At 38.5% G+C, this 26,834-nt stretch overlaps 2 protein-coding genes across 4 annotated transcripts in view; both read left to right on the top strand.

Moving 5' to 3' along the window:
• The window catches only part of LOC134355616 (inactive cell surface hyaluronidase CEMIP2-like), a 116,890-nt gene extending 91,829 nt beyond the window's left edge, over positions 1-25,061 (top strand). For all 3 annotated transcript variants that reach the window (XM_063065761.1, XM_063065760.1, XM_063065759.1), the window contains 6 exons: positions 4,266-4,448; positions 6,778-7,000; positions 10,899-11,000; positions 12,772-12,932; positions 22,406-22,515; positions 23,933-25,061. In XM_063065761.1, the coding sequence (XP_062921831.1) occupies positions 4,266-4,448; positions 6,778-7,000; positions 10,899-11,000; positions 12,772-12,932; positions 22,406-22,515; positions 23,933-24,129 (976 nt within the window). In that variant the 3' untranslated portion in view covers positions 24,130-25,061. The remainder of the gene's footprint in view (positions 1-4,265; positions 4,449-6,777; positions 7,001-10,898; positions 11,001-12,771; positions 12,933-22,405; positions 22,516-23,932) is intronic.
• Positions 1-26,834, top strand: part of cemip (cell migration inducing hyaluronidase 1) — a 211,304-nt gene that overhangs the window by 58,827 nt on the left and 125,643 nt on the right. The window lies entirely within an intron of this gene.

The raw sequence follows: 26,834 nt of genomic DNA, 5'->3' as shown, positions 1-26,834 counted from the left end.
GAACAAAGAGGATATTGGTGAGACCAATTTTAATAGGTTTATGAGGCAGTTAGGGTGTGGTTATGCTTCTTTGCTATTTATTACTTTTAACAGGATCATGGGACATGCCCAGTAGGTTAGGCAGTACCAACGGAGAGAGAAAAACTAAACTCTTATCATTATTGTGTATTATGTTTGCCTGCCCTGTTTATTTCTTGATTCAGGTGCTTTATCTACAATGTGGCTACTAATTGTAATAATATGGAACCTTGGTGAAAATGCGACTGGAGTACTGTGTGGAGTTTAGATCTTCCTATCCAAGAGAAGATGCACTCATGATAGAGAGAGTGCAACAAAACCAATTACTGGGATGGTGGATTCGACATATTGAGTTGACTTTGCATGTACTCTTGAGAATTGATTGCTATCTCATGGATACTTGAGAAGCATGAGAAGAAATTTCATTAAAAAACATAAACTTGTTCAGGGGGCTAGTGTACTAAATCAGGAAGGATCTTTCCCTGGAGGAGGGTTGATCATTGTGTTCATTCAAAGTAGAAATTGATAGCTTTCTGGATATCAAGGGATGCCACTATAGAGCTGAAATACTACTGAGGTGATTTATAATCTTGATGAATGGCAAAGCAAGCTCACAGGGTTGAATAGCCCACTCCCACGTTTTTATGCTATGCCTTGTTCTGCCTATCTTGCAATCCTCCAGGCAGTTACACATTGCTTTTGTCCAATAACAGAAATTACCAGGCTAATAATTGGAACAGGTAGGTTACCTCATCTGTAAAGGTTGGACAAGCTTGGTATGTGTCTGCTGGAGTTTAGCAGAATGAGGGGACATTGTTGAAACATACAAGATACAGCAAAGACAATGGAAGCAGGCAAGATTCCGTCTTGTGGTATTGAAAACCTCTATTCCAGAACAAATTGCCCCTCAGACTAAATTAAACTTGTATAGTTGCAACAGTAGCATCCAGATGACTATGTGGAAAATTGCTATGCTATATTTATAAAAGAGCAAAGCAGATCTATTCCATCTATTAATAATCGAAAAGTGATGCAAGATATAGTTGAGATGCTGTCAAGTAGTACTTACTCACAATAACCTGCTTGTCAGTAACAAAGATAGTACTCATTGCAGCTTTGATCCAAACATAAAATAAAAGAGCTGAATTCAAGAGACAAAGTGAGAGCCATGACTATTGACATCAGGAGCATCAGTGATTGAAGATGGTAGTGGTTATTGCAAGTCAATCATCCCAGACCTAGGATATCAGTATCAGTATTCCTGACATCAGAGTCCTCCAGCTTGGAAATATATGATCTAATTAAAAGCTCAGTCTAAACTCTAGGTTTCTCTTCCTGATAGCACAGTGGGAGCAACCTCAGCAGAGGAAAATGGGTGGTTCTCAGGGGCTATATCCTGAAAATAAAAGTGTTGGAAGGGAACTTGCAGAGTATGTCATTCAGGTATTCAGGCTAGGCCTTGGAGAGGTCAGATGGGTAACAAGTGGAGTATTCTCAAAGCTAATTCAAAACATTGTCTCTGTCTACAGTGAGATAGTGGTTGAACGCTAGAAGCCTGTACTATTAGTGAAAATGACATAAGGTCAAATTCCAACATTGTAGTTTAAGAATATAAGTATAATTTTGGAAATAGCTAATAAGAGTAAGAGATCTTAAGTAGAAGGGCTGTGATATAACAATTTTTCATGTTGGAGTCAACAGCATACCATGTGCAGTGTTGTGGTCGGCCCACCCAGTACAATACTTTCTGCTGTTCTATTTTTGTCCCATTTGCTAAAATGATGTACAGTGTACTTCTTTATTACCTAAAGCAAAATTTGTTGTTCAGAATCCACAATGATTCATATAGCCCTACACCCCAACATCAGCATTAATGGTGGAACTTACTTGTGATATCTGCACAAGTCCTAATTTCCAGCACTTTTGCTGGTCTGCATATATTAGCAACTATGGTGCTTCTTGCTGTTTTGGTACTATTCTGAACTGCTCATGGAAATGAATAGGGTTGCACAGCCTACTGCAAATTTCAGTTTTCACACAGTGTAAGAGATAAAGTGAGCTTGTGTAAGCAGCACCTTCATGTATGAACATCCGTGCCACAGAGTCTTCTCCAGAGGTCTTGATCTCTTATGCGATTAAATCAAAGCCTCAATCCATAATATTACATGTGGTAGCTTACTAACCCATGTCTTAAAAGAATATGCACTGGAAACATCCATTCAAACGGTGATAGGTCTGGTTTATTACTCTGCTCTCCTAGCTGAAGAATTAGGATGCTTTGGCATCACCATTGAGGCACTAAGTAAGCTATTACAAATCGGAGATAGCCTATGTGTTGGGTACATTTTCCTGGAAGTGGATCTCCAACATCACAGAGAGGACTTCACCATCAAGAAAACAAAAGCTAATTTGGCATCTCAGCAATTCACTTCACGGAATTAGTAGTGCTTCATATCAGCTCACACTAACCTGGAACCATTGCACCATAGCCATTAATACAAAATCTTTTGATTATACAAGGGGAACTTCTACTCTGATCTTAATAATCCTAACACATCCCTGCAGCTTTATAAATGGCTGAAGACTGAGGCCCAACAGACCTAAAGAAGAGGTGAGAAAGTGCAAGGGCTACTTGATGACTGTCATGTCATGAAAGTTCTTTTGCACTGTTAAAGTCATCCACAGCCCAAACTCCTAAGCAAGAGAAGCAAGAATGGTGAAGGACAGACAGGGTAAACACCTGCTGGAAGAATAATTAAAGATCTCAGCCATGACTCCAACCTTTTGAAGCCTCTTGTCCTGCCTTACTATCACCTCTAACTGACAGAAAGTCAAAGGGGCTGTATGCCAACTAAAAATAAGGCCTTGGGAGGAGATAATTTCCCTGCTACAGTTCTGTAATTACCACTTTATCATCAATCCACAGCATCCACATTAGGAAATCATAGGATATCAGAGAACCTCAGAGTTACTGTAATCAATATTCTTTTTTAGAAAAGAGCCATTTCCAAAAGGTCGCTAGGGAAGGTCTTCTTCAGGCAGCCTCTTCCAGTGGCTGAATGGCTGCTCCCCAAATAACAGCATGGATTCTGTCTAGCTAGAAGCCAACAGGCATGCAGTAACATTAGTATTGTACATCACTTTCATTGAGCTCACTAAATCCTTTGATTTTTTTCAACCAGAAGGGTCTGTCAAACATTCCCCTCAAATCTGACTGCCCGCAGAAATTCACCTCCATCTTGCATTTACATTCAGTGGATACTTTATTAGTAAACTCCTGTAACTGGTTCATGGTCTTCTGCTGCTGTAGCCCATCCACTTCAAAGTTCGACATGTGTGCTCAGAGACACTCTTCTGTTAGTAATGGTTATATGAGTTACCGCCACCTTCCTGTCAGCATGAACCAATTGGGCATTCACCTTTGACCTTTCTCATTAACAAGGTGTTTTCACCCAAAGAATTGATGCTCTTTGGTTATTTCTTGTTTCTCGCACCATTCTCTGTATACTATAGAGACTGTTGTGTCCAAAAATCCTAGGAGATCAGCAGTTTTTGAGATCCTGAAATCACCCCATCTGGCACAAATCATCATTCCGTGGTCAAAGTTACTTAGATCACACTTCTTCCCTATTCTGATGTTTGGTCTAATATGAAACTGAACTGCTTGATCTTGTCTGCATGCTTGTCATGATTGCCTCACCAGGCACCAGTTACCATGGAACTCACCATGACCCCAGTCATTCACTTATATCCAACTTTCTTTAATGTGGTGAGGATTCCATTTCCTACTCTCTCTAAACTTCCATAGTTCACCGGGAAATTTATTATAATGTTGTGTAACATGTAAAACTAAATGGAATTTAAAATGCATTGACGTATTTACAGTATGTAAATAACATAAAATAGCTCAGAAAATTTGCTGATCTGGCAACACAAATGGCAAGTGTGCCGGATTATGTGAATTTTGCTGTAGTTTGTCAGATCCAAGGAATTTAAATAAGGATTAGATGACATTACATTGGGATTGTTCCCATCTTTACCTCTCAATCTTTTAGATGTAATTTACCATCAAGCACTTTCTATTTAAAAGAAACTAATGAAGTGCATGCTATCCAAGTGATCCAGATCATAGATAGGAAAAAATACTGGAAAATAGATCTACATATTTCGGAGGTTTAAAAAGAAGGAAAAGAAATACCTATTTTGTAATGAGGAGAGCTAACTATATTTTATTACTGATATTATAGGGGGGACTGGATACAAGTTGGCCTTTGTTATCCCAGAGGAACAATTTTTAAAGTCATGTCAGATATAAACCAACGAGCGAATGGAAGAGTACACAGTGTGAAGCGGTATAAAGCAGCGTCATCTTTAAGCATTCTTCAAAAATACCCAAGCAAGAGCCTGTATTTTTTTGACATCAGTTCTGGGTAGGTCCATATCATGTGATGCTTGTGATAATTGTAACAAAAGTAGATGATGTTGGGTCAGCTGCTCGTAATACATCTTCTCCATTAAGTGCTTTAAATTTCACACCATTGCCCATTGAGTCTGAATGTATTTGTTGCAGTTGGCTCAACTATGGATGTACATTCCATTAAAAGAGCTAATGTGGAATTAAAATAAATTAGGTAAATTCCATGATCTGGTAAAATTTTATGTAACTGCTCCTAAATAGTAGACCTCCAGTTTTCCAGCATCACTTCCATATCCAATCAGAACAGGAAGATAGTGTTGAATGCTTTGATTTATATCTTTCCTGCTTTCAGGTTTTCTTTGTTCTTACTTTGTTGGTCAACATCATGCTTCCTTCTTCCTTGCACCTCTCTTTGTCTTGATCCCTGATGCATTCCACAGATTCTTCTTCTGTGATATCTTTGTCAATCCAGTTCATCCAATTAATATGTAGATTAAGATATCCCATGATAATTGCAGTTCCCTTCAAACATAATCCTGATATTTCCCATTTTACAAACTGGCATATTGAATGTTCAGACTTGGGAGATCATAGACTACATCCATTTTCATCTTTCTTCCCCTAATATTCATGTTTTCAATCGAAACTGATTCATGATTTCACATCACCCCCATTAAGTGCATTTATATCAACACTCAATGATACTGTGGTACCTGCCTTTATTAACAATGTTGCCCCACTTCCTTTTCCCTTGACCTATTCTTTTGTAACATAAAACATAGAACAGTACAGCACGAGCCCTTCAGCCCATTGTGTTGTGCTGACCCTTTAGCCTACTCTAGGATCAATCTAACCCTTCCCTCCCACGTTGCTCTTGATTTTTCTTTCATCCATGTGCCTATTCGAGAGTCTCTTAAATGCTCCTAATTTTTTTCTGCCTCAAACACCACTGCTGGAACTACCACTCTCTGTGGGGGGGGGAAAAACCTTTGACATCCTCCAAACGTTTTATAGTTATGCCTGTTCATACTACCCATTTCTGCCCTGGAGACAATATCACTGGCTGTCCTCTCTATCTATGCCTCTTATCATCTTGTACACCTCTGTCAAGTCACCTCTCATACTCCTCGCCAAAGAGAAAAGTTCTGGCTTGCTCAACCAATCCCCATAAAAGATGCTTACGTTATATATAACAGTACATAATATGAAACATCAATCACCCAGTCCTGGTCACCCTGTAACCACATTTCTATGATAGCTATTACACCATGCTCATATGTCGCTAGTGTCTATCAACTCATCTATTTTGTTGCAAATGGTATGTGCATTCAAGTAAGCACCATCAAACTTGGATTTTTTTTAAACGGTTGTTTACAGTGCTCTGTTTTGGCTTTGTTTGGCTTATTTTTGTTTACATCTGCCGTGGCCTATCACACTGTGGCTGTCGAGTTTCCTCTGACTGTCATGCCATTGTTCTTTCCTTTCCTCCTGGTTTTTTTAAACCTTCCATCCTCCCTCTGTGTGAATATTTCAAAAATAGGAATATCTAATACATGAACGTGAGGTGTCTCAGGGAAAGTTGAAAGAAAAAAAGGATTTATCTACGTATAAGTTCAAAACATCCCAATATACTTTATGACCAATGCGATAATTAATTTTGGAGCACAGTTACTCTCTGATGTAAAATATCTGGCAGGTAATTTGCACAAAACTAGTGTTTAACTAGAGCAATGAGATAATGTCCAGACAGTGCTTTTATGAAATGAAGATTGAGTGATAAATACTGGTCAGGACACAATTGTTTAAAAAAAAACACTACTTCTCTGAAAGGGTGCTAGCGGAGAGACGGTGGGATCTTTATATAACATTACGTTCATGAGAAGGCACCTCTAGCAATTCAGCCCCCCATTGGCATTGCATTGATGTGTCAGTTAAGTTTTTATGGTCAAATTTCTGTAATGGTACTGGAACCCAAAATGTTCTAGACAAGTAGAAAGTCCTATCAAGCCTATCAATGGAGCTAATACAATTCAAGTTAAATGGAGATATGAAACTCCAGTGATGGGCTGGGGGTGAACTAATAGCCTCTGGGGAAAGACAATAAGCTATTACCTTTCATTAATAAATGTAAGGAAAGTGGTGTTATTTAGGTGTCTGGCAGGAATGTCAGGAAAATAATAACTTAACCTAATATTGCAACAGTTTTGCAACAATTGTTCCCTGAATTGACCCATTGCAAATGTACCAAAGATTCATTTCATAGCTACCTTCTCATTGACGTTTGTAGAGTGCAGTCTGTGCCAATAATGATGATTTGCTTCAATTTTCTTGGTTCCTGTTAGGATTCTTTATATTATCCTCCAAGCAAAACATGTACGGAAAGGTCACAGTTACTGCTCCAAATATGGGTGTGAGCGAGTGAGGATCTTGGCACATATCAACTCCTGGGAAACCAGCTCCTGCTTGCAAATGGGTTTTTCAAAGAAAGACACAAGTGATCTAGGGCAGCTCTTGCCTCTCACTAAGCGAGTAGCTGCTGCCTGCAGCCAGTGTGGTGCTCCACAGGTATGCTTTCTGCATTGAGGTAATTTAAGCATGAGATGCTGAGGGGTAGAGAGGAAGTGGATGTTTTCCTGAGGTATTAAAGTTCAGGAAGTTATTGAATCTTGAATAAGCTATAACACAAATTGAATTAAATAATGCCATGGCTTAAGCAATTTATGAGGACAACTGGCATAGATTTATGTGGTTTACCCTTAGACCTAGAAGCTTTAATAACATGCTTATTAAAACATAAAACCATAAGACATAGGAGCAGAATGAGACCAGCTGCTCTGTTATCCCATCATGGCTGATCTCGGATCCCACTCAACCCGATACACCTGTCTTCTCGTCATATCCTCTGGTGCCCTGACCTATCAGGAAGCTATCAACTTCCACCTTAAATATGCCCATGGACTTGGCCTCTACCGCAGTCTGTCGCAGAGTATTCCACAGATTCACCACACTCTGGCTAAAAAAAATTCCTCCTTACCTCTGTTCTTAAGGGTTGCCCCTCAATTTTGAGGCTGTACCCTCTAGTTCTGGATACCCCCACCATAGGAAGCATCCTCTCCACATCCACTCTGTCTGTTCCTTTCAATATTTGGTACGTTTCAATGAGGTCTCCCCATATTCTAAACTCCAGTGAGTACAGGCCCAAAGCTGCCAAATGCTTTTCATATGTTAATCCCTTCATTCCCAGAATCATCCTCGTGAACCTCCTCTGGACTCACTCCAATGACAACACATCCTTTCTGAGATATGGGGCCCAACACCATTGACAATACTCCAAGTGCAGCCTGACTATTGTCTTATAAAGGCTCAGCATTATCTTTTATAGTCTACTCACCTTGAAATAAATATTAACATTGCATTTGCCTTCTTTACCACAGACTCAACCTGTAAATTAACCTTCTGGGAGTCTTACACGAGGACTCCTAAGTCCCTCTGCACCTCTGATGTTTGAACCTTCTCCCCATTTAGATAATAGTCCGCGCTATTGATCTTTTTACCAAAATGCATTATCATACATTTTTCAACACTGCATTCGTTCTGCCACTTTTTTTGCCTATTCTTCCAATTTGTCTAAGTACTGCTACAATCCCATTGCTTCCTCAGCACTACCTACCCCTCCACCTATCTTCATATCATTCACAAACTTTACCACAAAGCCATCAATTCCATTATCTAAATAACTGACAATGTGAAAATCAGCGGTCCAAATACTGACCCCTGAGAAACACCAACAGTCACCGGCAACCAACCAGAGAAATCCCCTTTTATTCCCACTTGCTGCCTTGCCTGTCAGCCATTCCGCTATCCTTGCCAGTATCTTTCCTGTAACGCCATAGGATTTTATCTTATTAAGCAGCCTCATGTGTGGCACCTTATCAAACACCTTCCGAAAATCCAAGTAAATGACATTCACTGCCTCTCCTTTGTCCACCCTGCTTATTACTTTCTCAAAAAACTCTAGCAGGTTTGTCAGTCAAGATTTCCCTTTACAGAAACCGTGCTGACTTTGACTTCTTTTATCATTAGTCTCCAGGTACCTTGAAACCTCATCCTTAATAATAGACTCCAGCACTTTCCCAACCACTGAGGTTTGGCTAACTGGCCTATAATTTCCTTTATTTTGCCTTCCTCCTTTCTTAAAGAGTGGAGTGATATTTGCAATCTTCCAGTCCTCTGGGACCATGCCAGAATCAAGTGATTCTTGAAAGATCACGACCAATGCATCTGTTATCTCTTCAGCAACCTCTCTCAGGCCTCTGGGATGTAGTCCATCTGGTCCAGGTGATTTATCCACCTTATGAACTTTCAGTTTGCCTGGCACTTTTTCCTTCTTAATAGCAATGGCAGCCTCTCCTGCTTCCTGACGCTCTCAGACCTCTGGCACAGTGAAGACAGATGCAAAGTACCCATTAAGTTCATCTGCCATTTGTCTTTCCCCCATTACTACCTCACCACTATCATTTTCCAGTGGTCCAATATTAACTCTCACTTCCCTTTTACTCTTTATATAACTGAAAAACCTTTGGCATTCTGCTTTACATTATTGGCCAGTCTGGTCTCATAGTTTATCTTTTCCCTTCTTATAGCTATTTTACTTGCCTTTTGTTGGATTTTAAAAGCTCCCCAATCATTCAACTTCCCACTTACTTCTGCTATCTTATATGCCTCTTCCCTGGCTTTTATGCAGTCCTTAACTTCCTTTGTCAGCCATGGTTGCCTACCCTTGCCATTTGAGAACTTCTTCCTCATATCTATCCTGCACCTTGTGAACTGTTCCCAGAAACTTAAGCCATCTCTGCTCTGCCATCATCCATGCCAGTATCCTTCTCCAGTCCTCCTGGACAAGCTCTTCTCTCATGCCTCTGTAATTCCCTTTATTCCATTATGATACAGAAAAATACGAGTTATGCTTCTCCCTCTCAAATTGCAGTATGAATTCAGTTCTATTATGGTCACCACCTCCTAAGGGTTCCTTTACATTAAGCTCCCTAATAAGATCTGGGTTATTACACAACACCCAATCTAAGATAGCCTTGCCCTGAGAAATCTCAAGCACAAGCTGCTCTTAAAAGCCATCTCATAGGCATTCAATAAATTCCATCTCTTGCAATTGAACACCAACCTGATTTTCCCAATCCCCTTGTATATTGAAGTCCCCCGTTACAATTATGTCATTACCCTTATTACATACCTTTTCCAGCTCCCTTTGCAATCTCAGCCCCACATTTTGACTATTCGGTGGCCTGTGTATGATTCCTATGGTTTTTTTTTAAACCCTTGCAATTTCTTAACTCCGCCCACAAAGATTTGACATTCTCGGACCCTGTGTCACCTCTTTCTAAAGACGTAATTTCATCTCTTACCAACAGAGCCACACCACCACCTATGCCTTCCTGCCTGTCCTTTTGATACAAAGTATATCCTTTGTTGTTAAGCTCCCAACTATGACCTTCTTTCAGCCATATCATAAAGGGATTTAAATAGAATGAAGCAGAGAAACAATACCTGTGGTTCAGAGATCTCAAGGAATAAATCAAAATTCAAACTCGGTCTTGCAAGAGTGTGACCATGAAGCGCCACTTCCCACAATGGGTGGCGGATATCTGGGACACCATCTCCAATGTGGGAGGCTGAGATTAATGGATTGCTATTGATTAGCAAAATGAAATACCATGGAGTAAATAAACCATGATCCAACTGAAAAATGGAGCAAAATCCTGGAACTGGGTAATTTTATATGAAGGAAAGTAATTTTTCTCATTTCTTCTGTGACTCCTTTTCCTAATGCATTTTAAAACCAAATTGTATGCTATGTTTTTATTTTGTTTTGGGGCCCTTCTGTTTTACAATCCTTTCTCTGCTCTCTTGATCCTAATTATTCATCATTGTTATAAGATTATTTCCCCAAGTCTTATTTCCTTTTTTCCAATCACTTGTTTTTGAATAATCAACTGCCAGATCCAATTGTACACTTTTTACTCATCTTGTATCCATTAGCTCCCTTAGCAGGCTGAAACGCCACCTTGTCACAAGCTGCACATAAACTAGTCCCTCACTTGTATTCCTCAATTACAAACTCTTTGCTTGAAATATTTACTATTTTACTTACCTGTACTAGGAGCTCTAAATCCCTGTGAACCCCATTCTCCTACCTATAGTAACCAAATCCAAAGGAGATCCTTTTCAGCACAATGAACCTATCCGGACTTAGTGTGGGCTGAATCAACAAAATATCCTTTGAACAAATCAAAAATTCAGTTACTGTTACTTTTTTTTTTAAACGGTTGTAGCTGCCAGGAATCATTTCATGTGGTGCCTATTTCTTTTTTCTGTTTTCCATTAATGGGTTATGATACAAAATGTTTATGACATTTATGGCAATTGAAATGTATCTGTTGTATACCAGGTTGCTATCACCAGTGATCCACACAGAACCTACATCAGAGTCCAGATACAATCACAGAGCAGAAGAGACATACAAAATGGTCATAAGTTTGCTTTCATTAAGGTAACACTGATAAATTGATTGCCTTTAAACTTGATTTTCTCTCTAAGTTAAAAATTCAATGTTTTATCCTTTAAGGATAAAATAGTTGTTTGACTTGAATGAGTAAAGGACTACTTTTTGTTATAATTCTAATTCATTTCATTTTGCAGGATCTGGTTACTAACTCCAACTTGCTACCCAAAAGAACCTGGCCTAAACAGTAATTTACATTTAACGCTGATGAATTCAATTGAGTTAGTTAATACTGGATTAGAGATCCTAGATGAGAATCCTATTAGAGCAAGCTGGAGAACATGAAATAATAACAAGGATAATTTGTGGTCAGAATGATGTTAGTGGAGTTGCTATCCAGTCTAGATTAAACTATGATTCATTCTTAATTAAGTTCTGTAGATGATCAATAAATACTTTGTACTTTCCACTAGCTTTCTTCAAGAACAATAAAACCTCTTAAGTTCAGTCGAAACTAATTTAGAAGTGCAAACTAATAACAGATGAGCTCTGAAAATTATGCAAAGATCTCCTGAAAGGGTGGGCAACTGCTTCAGAAATTCCAGGATCTGATTTGTGCAAAAGTAGTTTGGCAACACATTCCAGATTAACAACCACTCTCTGTGTATATAAAAAAAACACCTTGCCCCTTAAATCTCCTTTAAATCTCTTACCTCTCACCTTTAAACTATGCCCTCTGTTCTTGATGATCCTTAAAAGACTTTAACTATCTTCCTTGTCTATGCCTCTTATAATTTTATATACTTCTAATAGGTTAGTTCCTTTGCTCCAAAAAACAGACGATGAATAAGAAATCTCTCCTCCTAATTAAAGTCCTCCATTCAGGCACCATCCTACTGCATCTCCTCTGCACTCTCTTCAGCAAATCCCATCTTTCCTATAGAGTGGTGACCAGAACTGCTAACAATACTCCAAGTGTTGCTGAGCTAGTGTTTTTCTGAAATTGCAACATTAGGTCCCAACTGTTATGTTCTGTATCCCAAGGTATGAAGGCAAGGATTCTTTTTCACCACACTATTCACCTGTGTATTCAGGAAACCATGGACTTGGACCCCTACTTCTTTCATTCACTTAAATTCCAGAGTAGATGGTATATTTATGCCAGTTACATGGAAAAGTGCCACATGAAGAGGAATCTTGGGCATTACCAGTTCAGGATGGCCAATAAATGAATAATGAATAAATAAATACAGTTGCCAACAGCAGATAGTAGGGACCCTTTGTACTTGATTCAACTAAATGGCTTTCTAGTGTATCTTCAAGTGCCATTTTAAAACCAAACATTGGGCTTGCCTGACGGACAAACCAGCACATTCTTTATCCAGCTGGTTTTAACATTAACAGTCATTTTCAAGATCACACAATGAAAGTCATAATCAGCTAAAGTTCCCAATTTTTCCTTAAAAACTGAATTTGTATTCTCTGAACAATTATGATAGAGTTTCACCATAGACATTGGAGCAGAATTAGGCAATTCATCCCATTGAGTCTGTTCCACAGATCTGGACTTTAGACTTAATTCTAATGACATTCCACTATATTTACTTCCATTGCAATTATCTCATGCTACCAACAATGAAACTTTTGATTTAGTTCTTTTTAACCAATTTGACCATGTGCCCTAATTGGGTTGGTTTTCCGAACATGTCAGCAAAAATAATCTTTCTTATTATTCCAATGGATAAATTATTTTCGGATTTTATTAAATCATATCATTTCTTACAGGCAAAAATAAAGTGTTGCCATTCTGTTCTTGTAGGTAAATGATGATATTTTCCTCTTTGAAAAGCCGGGGCTTTTCTTTGTCACAGTAGATGCGTGTTCTGGAGCAATAGTGAGCAGACAACATTTTGACACAGTCCAAGCACTATCAGCAGCTGACTCCATTGCTAATTATATCCATCAAACTATTCCAGAAAGGTGAGCAGGTGGACAATTATCTATTTTTCATAAAATGTCTACTATCATTGTGAAAACAACTGTGAAAATTTGGATAGAAATAATGGTCATTATCTTTCAAAACTGGGAATGAGAATAGTCATAGTCATACTTTATTGATCCTGAGGGAAATTGGGTTTCGTTACAGTTGCACCAACCAAGAATAGAGTATAAATATAGCAATATAAAACTATAATAATTAAATATAATATGTAAATTATGCCAGGAAATAAGTCCAGGACCAGCCTATTGGCTCAGGGTCTCTGACCCTCCAAGGGAGGAGTTGTACAGTTTGATGGCCACAGGCAGGAATGACTTCCTATGACGCTCAGTGTTGCATCTCGGTGGAATGAGTCTCTGGCTGAATGTACTTCTGCGCCCAACCAGTACATTATGTAGTGGATGGGAGACATTGTCCAAGATGGCATGCAACTTGGACAGCATCCTCTTTTCAGACACCACCACCAGAGAGTCCAGTTCCATCCCCACAACATCACCGGCCTTATGAATGAGTTTATTGATTCTGTTGGTATCTGCTGCCCCAGCACACAACAGCAAACATGATAGCACTGGCCACCACAGACTCGTTGAACATCCTCTACATCGTCCAACAGATGTTAAAGGACCTCAGTCTCCTCAGGAAATAGAGATGGCTCTGACCCTTCTTGTAGACAGCTTCAGTGTTCTTTGACCAGTCCAGTTTATTGTCAATTCATATCCCCGGATATTTGTAATCCTCCACCATGTCCACACTGACCCCCTGGATGGAAACAGGGGTCACCAGTGCCTTAGCCCTCCTCAGGTCCACCACCAGCTCCTTAGTCTTTTTCACATTAAGCTGCAGATAATTCTGCTGACACCATGTGACAAAGTTTCCTACCGTAGCCCTGTACTCAGCCTCATCTCCCTTGCTGATGCATCCAACTATGGCAGAGTCATCAGAAAACTTCTGAAGATGGCAAGACTCGGTGCAGTAGTTGAAGTCCGAGGTGTAAATGGTGAAGAGAAAGGGAGACAAGACAGTCCCCTGTGGAGCCCCAGTGCTGCTGATCACTCTGTCTGACACACAGTTCTGCAAGCACACGTACCGTGGTCTGCCAGTCAGGTAATCAATAATCCATGACGCCAGGAAAGCATCCACCTGCATCGCTGTCAGCTCCTCCCCCAGCAGAGCAGGGCGGATGGTGTTGAATGCACTGGAAAAGTCAAAGAACATGACCTTCACAATGCTCGCTAGCTTGTCCAGGTGGGCGTAGACACGTTTCAGCAGGTAGACGATGGCATCCTCGACTCCTAGTTGGGGCTGGTAGGTGAACTGGAGGGGATCTGAGTGTGGCCTAACCATAGGCTGGAGCAGCTCCAGAACAAGTCTCTCCAGGGTCTTCATGATGTGGGAGGTCAATGCCGCCGGTCTGTAGTCATTGAGGCCACTGGGGCGTGGCGTCTTCGGCACAGGGACGAGGAATAACTGCACAGCAAGAAGATAACCCTCCATAGTCCTCACAGCTCAAGCTTTTGAAGAGTCAATGTAAGTTAGCTAACCTGGGGCATGACTTATTGAAAGATCATAATATGCAAGGCCACCAAATTGGTCCATTGAAAGTGTATAAATCAAAATGACTGTAACAATAGGAAAAGTATACGTCAATTTAATTCCAAACTAAGCAATTAAAATTTACCTACCATAGAGTGAAACAAGACATCAGCTGTTACTGGTTGCTTCATGTCCCTGAAGGATCTAACTGGGCATTTCCCAACTTGAATCAAATTTGCATAGGATTTCTCTGTCACACATACTTTAAGTTACATCATTTTCCATAAAATTGTTTTAAGATTATTATGGGTACTGGAATTCAAGTTCTTCTTGGGTACCTGAATGATAATTCGGATTGAGTTGTTGTGCTTCATAATTAAGCATTAGCCTGATCATAACCGCGATCTAATTTATCAAATGACTGAGTTGTGGGGAAAAGCTACAAAATCCACTTCCTTTCAATCTTAACAAAGACACGGTATATCAGATTCTATGTAAAGGTCAACTTTGGTTTCATTTTCCAATTAAACTGATTGTACAGCAAGTAATAAGCTTCTTCACATTTTGCAGTCAATAGTTTTTAAAAGAGGGTTATTGAGGTATAAATTTCTGAATTCATTTTTGTGGTATATTGTAGAGAAAAAAAATTTAAAATATTATGATGTACAGTGCCTATAAAAAGTATGCACCCACCTTGGAAGTTTTCATGGTTTATTGGTCTACAACATTGTATCACAGTGGCTTTTTTGACACTGATCAACAGAAAAACCTGTTTCATGTCAAAGTGAAAACAAATTTCTACAAATTGGTCTAAGTTTATTACAATTATAAGCTCAAAATAATTGATTGCATAATTACTCACCCCCTTCAAGTCAGTATTTAGTAGATGCACCTTTGGCAACAATTACAGCCTTAAGTCAATGTGGAAAAGTCTCTATCAGCTTTGCACATGTGCACACTGCAATTTTTCCTCATTCTTCTCTACAAAACTGCCCAAGTTCTGTCAGATAGCATGGGTATGGTGAGTGAACAGCACCTTTCAATTCCAGCCACAAATTCTCAATTAGATTGAGGTCTGGACACTAACTTGGCCATTCCAGGACATTAACTTTGTTTTTAAGCTATTCCTGTGTAGCTTTGGCTTTATGCTTGGGGTCATTGACTTCTGGAAAACAAATTTTCTCCCAAATTGCAGTTCTCTTGCAAAATGTTTTCCTCCAGGATTTCTCTGTATTTTGCTGTATTCATTTTACCAACTACACAAGCCTTCCAGGGCCTGCTGCAGTGAAGCATCCCTGCAGCATGATGCAGCCACCACCATGCTTCACAATAGGGATGGTGTGTTTCTGATGATGTGCAATGTTTGCCTTATGCCAAACATAGCATTTAGTCTGATGGCCAAAAAGATCAATTTTGGTTTCATCAGACCATAGAACCTTCTTCCAGCTGACGTAAGAGTCTCACACATGCCTTCTGGCAAACTCTAGCCGAGATCTCATATGAATTTTTTTCAACAGTGGCTTTCCCTTTGCCACTCTCCCACAAAGCTGTGACTGGTAAAATACCCAGGAAACAGTTATTGTATGTTCAGTCTCTCCCATCTCAGCCACTGAAGTTTGTAACTCATCCAGAATTGTCATAGATCTCTTGATGGCCTCCCTCAATTGTCCCCTTCTTGAACGGTCACTCCGTTTTGGAGGATGGCCTGCTCTAGGCAGACTTACAGCTGTGTCATATTCTTTCCATTTTTTGATGATTCATTTAGCTGTACTCCAAGGGATATTCAGTGACTTGGAAATTTTCTTGTATCCATCTCCTGATTTGTGCTTTTCAATAGCCTTTTCACGGTGTTGCTTGAGGTGTTCTGTTAGCTTCATGATGTAGTTTTTGCCAGGATGCTGACTCACTAGCAGTTGGACCTTCCAGATACAAGTGTGTATTTTTACTACAATAAATTGAAATACAGGTCTCCAAAATCAGGTCTCCATTTAACTAATGTGACTTCTAAAACCAGCTGGCTACACCAGTGATGATTTGGTTTGTCATATTAAAGGAAGTGAATACTTATGCAATCAATTATTTTGTGTTTTATATTTGTAATTAATTTAGATTACTTTGTAGATCTCTGTTTTCACTTTGATATGAAGAAGTCTTTTTCTGTTGATCAGTGTCAAAAAAAGCCAAATTAAATTCACTGTGATTCACTGTTGTAAAACATTAAAACATGAAAACTTTCAAGGGGGGGGGGCGAATACTTTTTATAGGCACTGTGTATTGTATTACAGCAGTCCAGACAACAGAAATTTGGCTTTATGAGATTCACAAACAATTACCAAAATATTTAAGATACAGAAGAAAAAATAACCTTATGGAATTTGTTTTTTTAAAGCACAGGGTTCACTGTATCACAGTTATCTTCAAGAACTAAAATAAATACATAGAAATAAGTGACACCATGTTAATTGACCAAGGATTATTGAAAATACCAAAATACATACTGACTAACTTGCCTTAATTCACATATCTAGCTGGTAGCCGATTGGAGAAATAAATTCCCAGTGTTGCACTGAGGAAGTCTAGTCAATGTCTTTGCCATTAGACTCTACATGAACCCTAGCAAGAGAACAGTGTAACAAATGCACTGGTGTCCTGTGATATTACTGTGCAGTTTTCTAGCTTTATTATACATAATAAATACTGCACTTCAAACTAGCACGTCGAAGCAGGAATATTGAATGAAATATCAATGTGCCATAGGGCAAGTATTTATGGTCAGCTTAAAGAAAGGATTTATTTAGATCAAGTACAAACTGGTCATCCATGCAGAGGCATTAGTCACACTTTGAATGGTTAAGTGTTGAAATCGTATTCCATATGTACTTATTATCAAAGTACATATGCTGTATATCACCATATACAACCCTGAAATTCATCTTCCTGCTGGCATGCTCAGCAAATGTATAGAGTAGTAACTATAACAGGATCAATGAAAGATCAACCAGATATAAACCAAATGTAAGTAAATAACAGGAACATGAAATAACAAGATAAAGAGTCCTTAAAGTGAGATCATTGGTTGTGGGAACATCTCAATGGATGGGCAAGTGAGTGTAGTCATCAAAAACCTGATAGTTGAGGGGTTGTAACTGTTCCTGAACCTGTTGATGTGAATCCTGAGGCTCTTGTACCTTCTACCTGATGGCAGCAGTGAGAAAAGAGCATGTCTTGGGTGGTGATGGTCTCCCTGATGATAGATGCTACTTTCCTGTGACAGCATTTCATGCAGATGTGCTCACTAGTTGGGAGGGCTTTACGCATGGTGTACTGAGCCGAATCCATTACCTTTTATAGGATTTTTTAGAACTTAGAACTACTATTACTACTACTACATCGACTCAGGCCTAGAACTTAGAACATTAGATTCAATGATAATAAAAGTTCTCATATTACAGAAGATTATGGCATAGATGGTTTCCTAGAACTGAAAGCTCTCTCTAAAGTGGGTTTACCCAGTATTTACCTAGCTGAGCTAAATACCTTTTTGTTGCCTTTGTCAACTTGCTGCTCAGAGCTTCTCTTTTGTTTTCTTGAGCAGGATCCTCTCTATAAGATGATGAGAAAAACAATGATCTAAATTTTGCGGGATAATGGTGGTGTTGAGAATTTCAGCATTCAACACCACTACCTTGTGTGACTGACAGCAATTTAAACATGAGTATACTAACAGGCAAGGAAAGGTACTTGACTCAGCTAGGTAAATAATGTGTACCCCTGCATTATAGAGGGCTTGAATTCCAAAGAAACTATCTATGTCATGATCTTCTGTAATGTGAAACCTTTATTCTCATTGAATCTCATGTTATGAGTTTATCATTCCTGAACCTTGTTGCTCTAACAATCATTTTGATTTAGGAAAATTTAGTGTTCCAGATACCTACATTACTTCTAATATTGCAATATGGTTTCAACACTTAACATTCAAAGTCTTTCTAATGTCTATTCATAGATGATCTCATTAAGTTCTTTCTTTAATTTGCCTGAGAAGTGACTTAGGTCCACTCCAATTTTCATGCCAGTACACTGGGCTACAACAGATGCCATTTCATTGGCTCTTCATTCAACCCTGGAACATCTGGAGAGCAAAGATAGAAACATCAGCATGCTCTTTATCAACTACACCTCGACATTCAATACTATCATCCCGTCAAAACTAATCAATAAGCTTCAAGACCTTGGCATCAATACTTCCTTGTGCAATTGGACCCTTGATTTCCTCACTTGCAGACCCCAGGCAGTTCGGATTGGCAACAACACCTCCTCCAAAATCTCCATCAGCACAGGTGCACACAAGGCTGTGTGCTTAACTCCCTGCTCAACTCACTTTACACTTATGACTATGTGGTTCAGCATAGCTTCAATGCCATATTTAAGTTTGCTGATGACCCCACTGTCACAAATCAGCATACAAGAGAGAGACTGAAAATCTGGGTGCGTGGTGCCATAACAACCTCTCACTCAATGTCAGCAAGACCAAGGAGCTGATTATTGATGTCCTTGTTGGGGGATCAGAGGTGGAGAGGATCAGCAACTTTAAATTCCTCAGTGTATCATTTCAAAGAACTTGTCCTGCGTCCAGCACTTAAGTGCAATTACGAAGAAAGCACAACAGCACCTCTCCTTCCTTAGGAGTTTACAAAGATTCAACATGACATCTAAAACTTTAACAAGCCTCTATAGATGTGTAGTAGAGTGTATATTGACTGGCTGCATCATGGCCTGGTATGGAAGCACCAATGCTCATCAATCCTACAAAAAGCAGTGGATATGGTCCAGTCCATCATAGGTAAAGCCCTCCCCACCATTGAGCACATCTACATGGAGAGATGTCGCTGGAAAGCAGCATCCATAAACAGGGACCCCTATCACCCAGGTCATGCTCTCACTGCTGTCATCAGGAAGAAGGTACTGGAGCCTCAAGATTCACACCACCAGGTTCAAGAACAGTTATTATCCCTCAACTATCAGGCTCTTGAATAGAGAGGATAACTTCACTCAACTTCTCTTGCCCCCATCATTGAACTGTTCCCACAGCTGACTTTCAATAATTCATCATCTCATGTTCTCAATATGTATTGTTTTTTTATTTATTATTATTATTATTTCTTTCTTTTTGTATTTGTACACTCCTTTACACTCTGGTTGTATGCCCAGTAGGTGCGGTCTTTCATTCATTCTTTTATGTTTATTGGATTGATTGAGTATGCCCATATGAAAATGAATCTCAGGGTTGTATAAGGTGACATATATGTACTTTGATAATTAATTTACTTTGAACTTTAGAAGGTGCTGTTAGTGAATTGCCTCAAGCCAGTAGGCTGTGCACCATCACTTGATCTCAGCTGAGGGTACTAGCGTTGAATCCCATACTTAATTACAAGCACACTAGAGATTGCTGCATCAAATCCAAATGCTATTTTTCTGTTGAACAGAATTGAACAAGTTCTGAAATCCTGTTAAAAAAAATTTATAAATAAGGGTATTGGACTGAAATGTTGACTGTACTCTTTTCCATAGATGCTGCCTGACCTGCTGAGTTCCTCCAGCATTTTAAAAACAAACAACAGGAATTCTGCAGATGCTGGAAATTCAAGCAACACATCAAAGTTGCTGGTGAACGCAGCAGGCCAGGCAGTATCTCTAGGAAGAGGTACAGTCGACGTTTCAGGCCGAGACCCTTCGTCAGGGTCCTGAACGAAGGGTCTCGGCCTGAAACATCGACTGTATCTCTTCCTAGAGTTGCTGCCTGGTCTGCTGCGTTCACCAGCAACTTTGATGTGTCCTCCAGCATGTCGTGTGTTGCTTGGATTTTCAGCATCTGCAGATTTTCTCTTGTTTATAAATAAGTTATCAATTTAAAAGAAACTGGAAGAATTTTGTAGAAATAAGTTGATACTCTTTGAATTATTTTATGATTACTTTTATGTTTGTATCTCTATTTTATCTTAGAATCTATTTCCCTTTCCAATTAGAATTCACTTTTCCTGAACTATTTCTCAGATTTTCCAATCTTCCTAAACTGTCCAATTATTTGTTCTTTAATTCATTCTTCTGTTCCGATATCTGTCAAATTATCTAGGCCTTTTTTACTAATCCTTTCTATGTATTTATTGAGCTTTGTTCTCCTTTATTTCTAATTCTTTGTTTTGGACACAGAACGCAAATGTAAACAAATGGCTATCCGATGACTCCATTTTTGCTGTTGAAGACATGCATATCTACACATATTTATTTTCTTCTCTGTTTTCTTCGGAGTATTGATGATCAAAGAACACTTCTTCCCCTGTTCTTTTTACCAAAACTTCTCTGCATTGGACTGTCTCTGCACCAACTGGACATTCAACCAGTGTGCAGAAGATAACAAACTGTGCAAGTGCAAAGGGGAAGAAATAATAAAAATGAATAAACAATAAATATTGAGAGCATGAGATGTAAAGTCCTTGAAAGAGAGTCCATAGCTTGTGGGAACATTTCAGTGATGGGGCAAGTGAAATTGAATGAAGTTATCCCCTTTTTGGTTCAAGGGCCTGATGGTTGATGGTTAATAACTGTTCCTGATGCTGCTGATGTGAGCCCCGAGTCTCCTGTACCACATTCTCGATGGTAGCGATGAGAAGGGAGCATGACCTGGGTGGTGGCGATCCCTGATGACAGATGCTGCTTTTGCTCTGTGTTAATGGACTCAATGGTGGGCAGGGCTTTAGCCATGATGCACTGGGCCATATCCACTACTTTTATTAGGATTTTCCATTCAAGGGCATTGTTTCCATACCAGCTTGTGATGCAGCCAGTCAATATACTCTCAATCACACATCTATAGAAGTTTGTCAAAGTTTTAGTTGTCATGCTTTCTTTGCAATTGTATTTATGTGCTAGGTCTGGGAAAAGTCTTCTAAAATGATAACACGGAGGAATTTAAAATTGCTGACCTTCTCCATCTCTGATCCTCCAATGAGGACTGGCTCATGATGGCTGTTTTGTTTTTCCTGAATTCAATAATCAGCTCCTTGGTCTTGCTGACATTGAGTAGTTGATGTTGTGGCACTACTCAGCCAGATTTTTAATCTCCGTCCTATATGCTGATTCACTTGCATTCTTTACCTCCTAGAAAAAAATACAAATTATTGGAAAAATAAACACCTTAAAACCAGTCACTTTGGGCAGAAGAGGCTCATCAGCCTTGGTTGGCAGCTCACCTAGGAGAAAGAAAACTGATCTTAAACCTCCACTACCTTGTGGCTATACCCACTCAGTGGAAAGCTTCGGGAGTAAACCCTGAGGGAAAAATCCAGAGCTGGAGTCCCTAAAGCAGTCCTATCTTGAGTTCTACTCTGACTGACAACTCCTACAATGTCACTGGTGCCAAACAGTATCTGTCTCTGCCATTCCTTTGGATTCATCAGCTGAGCAGAGAGGGGGAGTCCGCTGCATGGGTAACAGCTTGTTCACAATATCATACTGGCCTGGCTTGAGTATTACGAAGACAGCTGGCACGCAACATCCATGGTCAACCTCAACCAATAGAGAGCCTCAACTGGTACAATTCAGTGGGTCAAACAGCATCTGTTGGAGGGAGGGGGGGAGGAATTGTCAATATTTTGAGTCAAGACCTTGCATCAGGACTATATCTCCATTCTTTACTATTTGTTTGTCATGATGTAGAAGCAGCACCTAAATACAGTATCATTTCTTGCGCACGGAACTAAGTTATGTGTAAAAATTCAAAGTAAGAGATCCACATATTGACGCTTTATCCATGTTTAATTCTGGGCACTAACCATTTTAGAAAGAACAACTTAATCTAAACTTTGTTCATTCCTGTTGGCAGTTTTACATTTTATTTCTTCTGTTTCTCTTTTTGCAGGTCAATTGTTTTTGTCTGTTCAAGAGATGATTCTGGCTGGTCACTATTCCAAGTGTCTTCAGCTTTTCTCAGGCTAGGTGCTGCAAAGCCTATCAATTTTTTCATGGAAGGTGATGTACATTTGTGATAGAAGTCTATTAAAGACCAAAATTAAAAATATTAATTAGAAATGTTTTTATTATTTGCGGTATCCAGGGAATGTATTATTGGGAACAAGAGTGGTCAATATTGGAGATATTTCACAAAGGGTAAAAGGACTGAAACTTCTTTTTTCAAGGGCTAATTTATGAAGATCCTAGCATTTATAGGATAGGCTGGAAGAGTCACTTACCAGAAAACTGTGCAATTAATGCATTACTGAAGGCAGTACTGAAATCTGCTCTCAGTACTGAAAACCAGAAGTAAGGCAGTCATAGCTTTTGTTCCTATAGTGTTTGAAATTGAACAGCAGAATGGAAATTACACTAAATTATATTAACCCAATGTTTGTCCAGAGATCTTTGGAAAATTCAAAATCATTCAAAATGTTCTAGCTTCTGTCAACATACGAACATAAATATTGTGAACATGCATTAATTGTAACTGATAACTTTATGCTTTCTGCAGACAATAAAATAAATGAAATGCCATGAAGTAAAAAATCTGGCATGTTTAAATTATAAATGCCTGCAAATAGTGCCACTTTTGAATTTATTTTTGCTTGGCCCTTCAATCCTAGGAATTAATAACTGTTTAAGCCAAATGCATAGAGAGTATAAGCAGAATATAGTATCGCACATTGCCATAAAATAATTGATTCAAAAAAATCAAGCAGGTACTATTCTAGGGCTATAGTCAAGACCATAGAACCTCTGCACTTAATTGTCTTTTTAATATAGTCGTTAATATGTAACTTCTGATTACCGATGACATTCCACTGCATTGCTGAGGAAAGTCAGCTGATTATATATTTTCAGCTGTTTAAAATCAAAGAATTATTTGAATTTTAAATTATTTGTTGTTATCTATAATTGATCTGTTACCAGTTACGTTTCCAGAATTGTTTTTATCACTGCATAGAGGGCTGATGTCTGGAAGCACATCAGGCTGATTAATATCAGCCATTAACTGTGCGTAGAGAAACAAAAATCTGGAATCATTTAGGAGACTAGTTGGATTCTGTGAAGGAAGGAATAACATTTTTATTAAGAAAGAGCATATAATTTGGCTAAATGACCACACTCATTTTTGCTTGCTCTTTTGAAAGTGTCTCTACGGCTTGATTGACACTTAGCAATTCAAAAGTATTTGGATAAGCAATTTATAATACCTACAATGATCCACTGAATTGTTCCCTTTTGTATTTCTCGTGTTTTGGCTCTTCACACCACGTTATAGATTTTCATTCTATTCTGTATTGATATGTGTAGATTTTTAATCAAGCAAATAAGAATTACAAATACTCAATACTGCATGTTTTATTGTACAACTTAAATCAAAATACTGAAAGATCAAAATTAACAATTAATTATTCCTTTCTAATTTTAGGAAGTTTTGCTATGTTAGGATTCAAGGGCCAGCTGAACCCAGCATGGATTAAAATTATAAGCCGGAGTTTTGGGCAGCTGGCTGCCTCTCTGGAGCAGTATGTTCCATTGAAACTCCATGAATACGACTGTCCTGGAAAAATGAAGGAAAATTGGAGAGATTTAAAGTTGTTTCAAGACTTAATATCCCTAATCTAATTTATAAGTAATGGAAAGGAAGAGAGAAAATTGTTGAAATGTTGACAATTTAATTTTTGTATCATTTCTATAAATAAATATTATGTACATGAGCAGTGAGTAAATGGTTTTACATAAAGGTAAATTAACTTGATGTAATAAAATTTGTGTGACAAAGGGTATACTTTTTTTGTTATTAACTTCTTGCATCTACAGATGGAAGGTGACTTGTCATTCTAAAGAACTGAATAATTTTCATTAATTGGACAAACAATACAATTGCATTATATACAAGCAAAATGAGAAATACTCATGTGTTTGTTCATCCTTGGGGACAAAATATGCTTTCTAGTTTACAGATTACAAAATGATCAGTGTTACACATTTCACCCCATGTGTTTAGAATAAATCTTGAGTTGTTTGTGAGAATGCCAGGTATTATGAAAAGTAGAACTGTTTATATATCTTAACTTTTAAATGGTACCTCAGAACTTGGTGGGTTATTATGTTGAAATCCTGCTGGCATTCATGATATCTGATGTGTAATAAATGAGTTTGCATGCAGCTGCTTTAATGTATAGATCTGTTTAGATTTGCATTAACCATGGTTCAATTAGACAAAACTTCTTAAAATAGAGCATCTATTGGGTTTAAGTTGTCATAAACTACACTGATGAGGTATAACGATTGGGCGTAGTATATGAAATTATAATGCAAAACCAATATAACCTTGGTATATACCACATTGCATGAATGTTACCATGATTTTTTTGTGTATGAAAATTTTGATTCTTTCACTCACCTTTCTGATTTTGTGTTCTTGGGAGCTGTATGTTATAAAGTTTCAATTAAAGCTGTGCATTGAACACAGGCAACTGTTTAAACCTGAAAAATACTTATATCAGTGATATAAATCAAGTTTTGAATGAAACTTGTAACTTGCCTCAATGTAAATTAATTATACATCAATTTTAATTACACAAAACAAGCTTGGTTAGTAATTTTTATTCACCACTTAATTTTACTTCAGCGCCTCATGGAGTCATAGAGAGATACCACACAGAAACAGGTCCTTCATCAACCACTAACCACCCATTTGCATTAATCCTGCATTAATCTCATTTATTATTTTCCCCACTTTCTCATCAAACTCCCCCTTACTTCTACCACTTTTCAATGTACTAGTGATAATTTACAATGGTCAATTAATGTTTGAACGAATGGGTCATAGGGACCTGAATGAAAGCACTGTTCAGTTTTTCACTTCACAGTCAAAGTAGCAAGCTTAGAGCAAGATGTTAGCAGGCACACTGGTGCTCTGTATATGATTAGTATCTATTTCCACGGAGAAAATGTGAGTGCATAGTTCTCTAAGCTATCTAGGATGACACTATTAGAAAATGTGTCAGATTTTTTAGTGTTTGAGATTTAACAACCTTTACTATGTGTAAGAGTAATAGACTAGGGCTGATATCTGAGCAGTTTTCCAACAATGAGTATAGCTGAAAGGACATTTTGTCTGTGATGTGCCAGTCCTCGCAGCCATTTCTGGAGCCTGTCAGCTGGAAGACAACAGGCAAAAGCAGCCATTTTTACACTAAATACTTAGCTAAAAGTGAAAAGTTTCCTGTTGGAAAAATAGGTCTTTTGAAGCTTAACACTCTGATTTTGCTCTTGGGAACCACACTAATATAAAAGCAAATATCATTAATCTTCCAGGTCTTTAAACACTGGTATGCAAAAGTTCCATCAGTTTGAGAATAGTTTTACTGAGTGAACGCTTTCTTTGTTTATTCTTCTAATGCCTGGTTTTCCCACAGGCACTGTGAGCTACATGGCCCATTTGCATGCGGTATGATTATGATTCAATAACAGAGTTTTGAATTTGGCTGCGTTTATGGATCCATTATTTGTGAACAGCCCAGTGTCTTGGATTCAATCTTGATCTTTCGTGCTGCTTAGGTGGAGTAGGCACTTTCTCTCTGACTGCATAAGATTTCCCCCATGTGCACTGGTTTCCACCCACATCCCAAAGACAGACTTTTGGTAGTTTAGTTGGTCATTATAATTGCCCCTCACATGCAGGTGAGTAGAAGAGTCTGGGGTGACGTGTTATGGGAAAACAAAAAGAATAAAATAGGATCAGAATTGGACTGGTGTAACTGAGTGTCTGATCATCGAAAATGGCTCGGAGAACCGAAGGGCCTGTTTTAGTGCTGTGTTTGTGACCCTGTGACCCTATGACTCTAATCTTATAATATGAAATTCATAATAGTAATTAACCTTGGGTGTGGAAAAAATGGTAAATTCTTTGGAAGCTCTAATGGAGTTCAAAAACAAGCAATTGAAGATAAGAGTTAACCAGGTTCATTGTAACTTGGAAGTTGACCTGAAGTGCAGTACTTAGACGGTTAAGATTGACATAAAAATCTATTAATGTGAATTCACAGGCTAATAGTGTCCCTATATCTTATGAATCAGGTTTCAAGTTGATAATGTTTATAGTGCGCAATCAAGATTTGATTCTTTTGGTGCCTGTTACATGAACAATAGACAATTACTTTTATCATGATAGTTTTCTGCCATGTGTATAATTCCAGGGCTGTTTCCTAAAGTATTTGACAAAGAATCTCTTCTAAGATTCGACTTTTGAACAAAATAATTACTGTTAACTGGATTGCTGATAGCTTCCATAACAAATGTACATTCTTTGATCTAACATATTT

This window comes from Mobula hypostoma, chromosome 13 (genome assembly GCF_963921235.1).
Source record: "Mobula hypostoma chromosome 13, sMobHyp1.1, whole genome shotgun sequence".
In the NCBI taxonomy this organism is placed as follows: domain Eukaryota; kingdom Metazoa; phylum Chordata; class Chondrichthyes; order Myliobatiformes; family Myliobatidae; genus Mobula; species Mobula hypostoma.
This window is presented reverse-complemented; position numbering and strand designations above follow the sequence as displayed.